Genomic DNA, 8,106 nt, shown 5'->3' with positions numbered 1-8,106 from the left:
GTGACTGTACTGTTCCCACATATTTCTACAGCCATGGACTGATTGACTAAACAGCCAATAACAAATCAATAGCCCAGCTATGACAGCAGTATTTTTGCTTTCTGGAATAGAATACTTTTGCTTTAAAATTTATTCAGACTGAGAGCTAATTCCTTCAAATAAAGTAGTGGAAACCAGAGGATCCATCAAATGCAAAGTGTTCAAATGTGGTGTATCGTGCTTGGAATGCCTCCTTTGCCTGCATTACTCTCTTGGGATGGGAAATAGGAGAAGGTAGTGAAACAATAAGGGTAATGAATAATCACATATTTAGCAAAACCATTAAGTTTAGAGTTTGAAATTTGTACAACAATCTGGATTTTGCTGCAATTTCATTTCATAGATATTACCATTGAAAAGCAAATAAAATTGGAAAAGAAGCATTCCCAGAAAATCTATTATCAGAAACCCTAAAAAAAAGTTATCATGAATTTAAGCATTTCTAGTTTTCACACAAGACTCAGAGGGACACCACCTGCCCTGTCTAGTTACAATAAAGACCTGCTGGGCAAATGAAGGTCACTTGAATTTTTTCAAACTTAAAACATTGTCTTCTGCTAAATTCACAGGGAAATACACCAAAACCATAACCAACTTTTCCTAGGTTTGACAATCACAAAAGTCCTCTTTATGCTCCTCACTACTGACTCACAAACCCGAGGGACTGTGCACTCTGAAACAAGGAGCGAGTAATCAGGAAAAAGATGTTTCCCCTCCTCAAAGTATTCACTAAAGCATTCATCCTTTCAAAACTTCCAAGCGACTATTTGTTTGGGTTGTAAATCTTACAGCAACAATATTGACAATGCTACCATAAACACTGCACAATGTAAATGAAATTGTCTAATATATAGACCAGGTCATGGAGACTTCTTCCAGTATGGCACAGGGTGAGTTGGTCTCATTTCACCTGTCTGGCAACACAGGAACAGCAAAGCCCAGAAAGAACAGTCTGATTATTATTATTATTCTCAAAATAAAAGACTTATACTCTTCTACAGCTTGGGAAGGGACTTTTTTTAATTCATTCAAGACACCTTTGGGAAGAGCTGATACTATGAAGGAAGCCAACAGTTTCAGAGACCGAATATTTTAGTATGCGACTGAAAAATTACTCACTGGCTCTGACTGCCATTTTGTTTACTGCTGTGGAAAGCTGCAAAATGTAGTTGTAATAAAGCAGACATTGAAGAGATGTACTAAAACACAAACTTATCGATGGATATATTCTTATATTCAGCTCTATGGACTGATTTGCTACTGTAAACAATAAACATCACTTTACAATAAGACAAAATAATTGATTTATCAAGAAGAAACCATGGGGTGTGATTTTTAAGTAATGCTTTGCTTGGTAGTTAAGAAGTATTTGCTGCATTAATTATTGTAATTACTATGCATGGGTAGTTTACAGTATTTCTTTATCTTTTCAACATTTTACTCTTGAAATATCAAATCCCAACAATCCAAATACTGCTGGCAAATTGGAAAGCAGAGAACAACTCTTCATTTGCCACAGTCAGGACAAAAAAAATAGTTACATTTCATGTAAGCAGAATGTCTTGTCCTTAGGACATCATCGTACACCCTGTAGACCACACAAACCATAAATGTCTTTGAGCTCCAAACTACCATTAGACAGTTTTTATTGAACTCTCAGTCAATACTAAACTGGTTAGCTGGCAAGTTCATAATCACCAGAGGTAATATTCACAGTTCACGAGATGGGGTCAAGCAAGAGCTGGACGTGCATGCGTGATTTCCTACTTCCATGATAAAAAGTGACAACGTTCAAAATACCCAATACTGATATTTTAAAAAGGAATCCTTTCAGCCAGAAGAGTCTTTGAGTTCACATCACTTGAACCACAGCAGGATTTTTGATCACAAATGAAATTTTGGAAATAATTTAGTCCTCAATACCAGCGACTTTTATTAACCATTATCACATTCAATAACCTTCTCCAATCTGTGCTCTGGGCAGTGCCAATTCTCACATTCACATGGAAAATCAAGAAGGAGAAAAACCACAAACACAAGAAGACGAACAAAACCACTGCAAAGCCAGACCATACAACATCCACCACTGATCCCAGGTTACAGAGAATGGCTGCCACAGGTCTGCTGTGAGGTGAGACCAGTGAGTCTGAAACCCAGTAACAACTAGAGCTGCCTGGCTACGGAGCCAAGGTGTGAAGAGCTGGTCAGAGAACACCCTCATGGTGCTCTTTCCTAGCAATAAATAAAATACTGAGAGTACACTCAACACTTTACCTGGAGAAGCACATTTTTCACAGCCCAAAGCCACAGGAACACGATGTGGCGCTCATCAGCCTCCACAGGGAGCAGCCCTCACCTTTTCGGTGCCCATGGCATCCTACTCGGGGTGCTTTGCCTCCCCCAACTCCTGCCTCCTCTGGAGTCCATCACTTATGCAAAGTGCGGCTTTCCGTCACCGTGAGCTCACTCCTCTTCACAGAATCACCAAGCCACAGCATCAGTCATGGTGGGAGGGACCGTAGTGGGTCATCTGGTCCAACCACGGGACTGTGCCCAGACCGTTCTGGAATACGTCCGAACTCAGGCCACTCACGGCCGGGTTCCTGTAAGAGAACTCCTCGGGCTGGGGCTCTGCGGCAGTGAGGAGCTCTGCAGTGGTGGCCCGAGAAGGCCGCTGGTCAATCGAGGCGCAGCCCGGCTCACTCGGCATCACCTTCACAGCTTCCCCGTGTCTCAGGTAAGCCCCGCGGGGACGCCACCGACCACGGGGCGGCATTTTTTCCCTCCGAGAAACGACACGGGTTGCTCTAAAGTGGCGTTGGCCGATGGCTTCGTGTCGCCGCGCATGCCCCAGTCGCTTCAAAATTCCGGCCGCCGCCTCCACGTGAAGGGCAGGTGGCCGAACGCCGCTGGCTTTCATGTCCCCGAGTGGGCTGGCGAACCTGCAAAAAAATGCCTGGGGGGCAGCGGGAGAGGCATCGCCGTGCCCGGCGGGGAGCGAGGGCGAGAGGCGTCCCCGAGCCCCGCCGCGCTGCCCGGCCCGCCGCTCCTCGGCCGCTCCCGCCACCTCGGGTCCCCCGGCGGTGGCCACGGGCGGCGGGGCGGCCACGCGGCGCCGGGGGGGCGGAAGGTGCCGGCAGGGCCGCCCGAGGCCCCGCGCCCGCCTCTCCCCGTGGTGACCTTGGGCGGGCGGCGCGGCCCTCCCCGCCGAGCGCCCGCTCCGGCACCCACCCCTCCCGCCCGCCCCTCTATTTTTATTTTTATTTTTAATTATTATTTTTTTATTTATTTATTTTGGCCGCGGAAAGAGTTTGAGGCGGGGGGGGCCGGGGGGGGGGGGGGGAGGGAGGAGGAGGAGGAGGAGGAGGAGGGAGAGGAGGCCGCCGTCAGAGCGGCCCGGGGACTTTCCCGGAGGGAGGGCGCGGGGGGACCCGTCCCGGTCCCGGTCCCCGCCCGGGGCGGGAGGCGGCGGCGGCGGGCGGGGTGTGAGGGGAGGGCGGGGGGCGCCGGCCCCGCCGCCGCGGGGGAGACGCGGCTCCCGGCGCTCTGCGCCCGAGCTGCTGCTGCTGCTGGTTACGCCAGCCCCGCCGCCTGCCTCTCCGCTCTCCTCGCCTCTGATTCTGCGCACAGCCAGCCCCAAAGCCTGTCATTCTGCAAAACACAGTTTACTCAACAGAGAGAGCGAGTGGGGGAGCGGGAGAGGTGGAGAGAGGGAGACGGCGCGGAGGAGCCCAGTCCCGCACCCCAGCATGGCTTCGGGGGACCTTTACGAGGTAGCGGGGGCCGCGGGGCGGGCGGGCGGCGGGGGGGCGCCGGCCGGGGCGCCGCCGAGGGCAGCGGGGGCGCGTTCGGAGCCGCTCCGCCGAGCCCTCGTAGTTGCCGAAGAGCGGAGGAAATCGCCGAGGGAAGGGCTGGGGTGGGGGGAAAAGATCTGGCGTGTGTGCCCGTGGCGGGGGGGGGGCAGGGAGGGATGGAGCGACTCCCCTCCCTTCCCGCTGCCTCTCTCTTTCTCTTTCTCTCTCTCTACTTTCCATCGGGCTTGATCTTAGCAGGCCTTGCAAGAGGGAAGGAGGAAGGAGTGAAGGAGAGCGAGAGTTAGCGGTAGGATGGGGAGGCGATCGCGGTGTGATGAGCCCGGAGAGTGGAGAAAGTCCAGGTAAAGTCATAGGCGCTCTGGACGTGCTGAATGTGCAGATTAGTGCGAAAAAATGCGCCTTAGCGCTGCCGGGAGGCGCAGGGATGGAGGCGGCTCTGCGCCCGCTGTGCAAAGTGCAGGAGCCGGCGCCAGGTTGCTTCACCTCCTGCCCGGGGTGCTGCGGGGGCGGCGGGGGCGGCGGCCGGGCCGGGCCCCGGTTCCCCGCGGGCCGCAAAGTTTGGCGGGGGCCCCGCTCCGGGCGGCCCGCGGTGCGAGGTGGGGCGGCCCCGGCCCCGCAGCCCGGCGTGCGCTGCCCCCCGGCCGCGGCCGCGGCGACAGCGGCGGGGCAGCATCGGCCGACGGCCGCCGGGTCGGGGGCAGGCAGGGGAAAAGGAGCCGGCGGGCAGTGGGCGAGACCCAGACGAATTTTGACCCCCGGCACCCATTTCTAATGCCCCAGCTGAGAACGAGTCTAGCCGCTCTTGCCACGGCAGAGGAGAAGAAAGGAGAAAGCTGAAATGAAAAATAAGACGGACTAGGCATGGGTGTTTGAAGTACCCAGTTCCAGTAAGTGGAACCAGGGTGGAAGTGGTAAAAATACCGAACGTGACTGGATGTCCTACACTTCTTCGTCTGGAGCACCTCCTCAGGCTCCACGTTTCCTGGTGAAATGGCTGTATTGAAGTTGAAAAGTCTAGGACAGAAACCATCATCTTCCAGTTGGAGCTGTGTGCCAGTGATAGGTACTGCTCAACCATCAGGGTGTGCTTGGGTGTGAACTGCTGCTGTGGTTGGTTGGGCTTATTCTCCGTTTGATGATCTTGATGATCAGCTGTAGGGTCTCAAGTGCAAGAAGTGCAGGATCTGACAGGTTTCACGTAGACAGCTTTCACTTTGTCATTGTCTTTCAAAGTCTTTAGCAGAGGTCATAGCTGAGGGATGACATTGCTCTACTAGGATGGTGTTTTACTGTGTGTGACACAGACCTCCTCTGAAGTGAAGAGCACTTAAACTCTCCTACATGGTGTTAAATTATCAGAAGTACATGATGATCTGAATAGTGTCATTGACCTTTTCCCCCCACTTTGCAATATCTGTCATTTAGCTTTGTAATTTTAAGGATATTGTGTGTCAGCTGTACTGCTGTTGTGACTCTAGAACAGCCAGTGGGAGTTCTGTGAAGGACAACTTTGACCCAATAAAGTTAGTGATACAATTTTAGGATTAGCAGTTTCTGGGATGCACAGAAGACCTTTGCCAGGTGTTGTGTGAGTTTTCTTTAGATGTTTGGATTAGTTCTAGAAAGAAATAAAGCTAGTATGTCTTAGGCTAATGGTAGCCATGCTGGTTTAGCTCTGACTCATCGTTAAAAAATTCTGCCGTTTTATGATCCTTGTGTTGTAAGATGATGGCGTTTGGTAGGTGGATGTGGGCTGTATCGCTGTGTGACATCCGAGTGAGGTTGCTCGAGTAGTCACCTGGTGTGTTCTGTGAGGGAGCAGACTCACAGCCCCGTTTGCAGGCCCAGTCTCTTTGCAGACATTTACATGGAAGAATGTGAATTTTTGAACTGTGGTTCAAAGCCTCTGAATCACTTCCTTTCTTTGTTACTCCATTATAAATACTTTTGCTTATCATTGTACAATATGGAAGAATTCTCTCCACCAGAACAGGTAGGTGGAAAAAGTGTGGCTGTCCCTTTCTTGTTTTGTGAGGTGTTTAAAAATGACCATGGTGTAAAATCTTCATCTACATGTTGGACCTGTGGCAAAAAGTACATTCAGGGCTTCAGTTATCAATCCATTTGAATTTTGCATCTTCACTGGGAAGTTCTCCATGACAGAAGTCAGAAGAAATGTCTAGAAAGCTGAAGCGTTTGTATGTCTAATAGGTAACAATTGTGCAGATGGTAGTGGCTTCATTTAAAAGATGACTCCGTTTTGCCTCCCTTTTTTTCCCTTCCAAAAGGCAACAGTGTCCAGGGTATTTATTAGAAAGAAGCTCCTAGAGCTGAGATGTCCCACATCAGTTTGCAAGTGAGATGAAGTGCTTTGTGCCCTCAGAGTAATCCAAGTTCTTCAACAAGTAAAATGTTACATGAATCACAAGATGACCATTAAACAGTTCCAGGAGTTTACCTTGAAATAATTTGTGGCTGTGGGTGTACATAAACAATTTGGGTCTTATGGTGACATTACAAAGGTATAGTGCTCTCCTGATTGCCCTTTCACTCCTTAGTAATATCCAAATCCTTCAAGGATTCTTACTGAACTTCTTCAAGCCAGACCAATAATTAGCTCCATAATTTGGAGAATTTAATACTGGCTGTGAAATTATTTTTAAAGCCAATCACGATATAGAAGTCCTGATAAAGCGCATGGAAAAAGTACAATGTATATATTGCCTCTATGAACTCACCATACTTTGGTGGCACACAAGAAACTTTTATAAATTTTGAAGTTTTGGAAATAGATGTGCATATTTATCCTCTCAGTTTATTCATTTTCTACTGTCATATTATTTTAAAAGGCTTTTCAACCTTTTAAACTTAAAGATAAGTTCAATTACTGTCTTTATATTGAATATCACAGACAAAATAACCTCAGTGTTTGGTTTGGTAGGTGCCTTTTCCTAGTCAGAAATGGCTTTTAATCATCTGAAATACCTCCTAGTAGGTTTGAGTTAGGACTGTGAAACAGGATTTATTCTACAAGCAAAAGATCACCCATGAGGAGTTCTGTGTTTACTGGTAGTGAATTCTAGACCTGTGTGTTAGAACCAAGACACTTTACAGCTAAAGATAATTATTCCATTATATGGTAAATTGTAGGTGTTAGTTTTGACATTTTTAATTACATTTTTTTCCTTTACCACTGAAGAATATTGTGTATGTTTTAGTGTAATTCTCGAGCTATATGAAATACTGGTTTGGCTTTGCTTGACTTCCATGTGCTCATGATTTCAAGCTTTTATGAGTGGGTGAAAGTGTCATGGAATATTCCTTTTTTTTTTCCTTGCTTTTCCTCTTAAGAGGTAATCTCTTAAATATTAAAGACCTATGGTGCATGTTTCCTTGGAAATAATAATCTGAAAATAAAGGACTGACAAAAAGGATCTTCAGAGTAGCCTTCAGAAAGGCTGCCCTGGTTTGCCTTGTGTTTCACAATACACTGTTGGATGCATTGACAGGAAATACTCGTTCTTTTTGGAAACAGACAGAAAGGGAAATGTATTTACTCTGAAATACCAAGTTTGTTGATCTCACATTAAATTTGTCAGTAACTTGAAGTAGTATTGTTTCATTTTCCACATACAGTTTGTTACATTATCTGAACCCAGACTGTTATCTCACAGACTCTGGTATTTTAAGTATATTGAGATGGCTTTAGAGGGGAAAAAATTCCTAACTTTTTTTCCTAGCCCTGAGCATCCTGTTTACTGCAATAAAAAACCTCCTTTATTGATGAATATGTAAGCCAGTTATCAGTATCACAGAGATGCTCTTTAAGCTCATCTCAATGCATTTTTTTAGTTTAATATTCTGGGCGGTTGTATGCATTGAACACCATTAGACTTTCAGGGTGATGAAGTTGAAATCTAAAGTGATATTTTATCATTGTGTCAGATTGTATCACAACACCTTTGGTAAGTGATCCATTGATTACAGCCAGTTCTCTGAAGGCGACTTAACATGTATGCGTTTCTGGATCACAATAATAATACCAGTCTTTAAAGCTCAATAGTTGCTGCATTAAGGGGAAGAAGTGACATTTTTAAAAATGGCATCCTCTCACTGAAATGATGCAAGGCCCATGGCCAGGAGCACATCCACCACAGTGACACATTTCAATTCAATCCGAGTCTGTTTATGCAGCAGTGTAAGAAATAAGCTGCAGTTAATTTCAGCTCACATGATCCACCAGAAAGATAAC

General features: G+C 47.2%; 1 protein-coding gene across 1 annotated transcript in view; it reads left to right on the top strand.

Annotated features, from left to right (window-relative positions):
• Nucleotides 1-3,602: 3,602 nt before the first annotated feature.
• Nucleotides 3,603-8,106, top strand: part of CDYL2 (chromodomain Y like 2) — a 59,785-nt gene continuing 55,281 nt past the window's right edge. The window contains exon 1 of the mRNA XM_040075560.2: nt 3,603-3,812. Coding sequence (XP_039931494.1) covers nt 3,789-3,812 — 24 coding nt within the window. The 5' untranslated portion in view covers nt 3,603-3,788. The remainder of the gene's footprint in view (nt 3,813-8,106) is intronic.

The sequence above is a fragment of the Hirundo rustica genome, chromosome 11, assembly GCF_015227805.2.
Source record: "Hirundo rustica isolate bHirRus1 chromosome 11, bHirRus1.pri.v3, whole genome shotgun sequence".
Taxonomy (NCBI): domain Eukaryota; kingdom Metazoa; phylum Chordata; class Aves; order Passeriformes; family Hirundinidae; genus Hirundo; species Hirundo rustica.
This window is presented reverse-complemented; position numbering and strand designations above follow the sequence as displayed.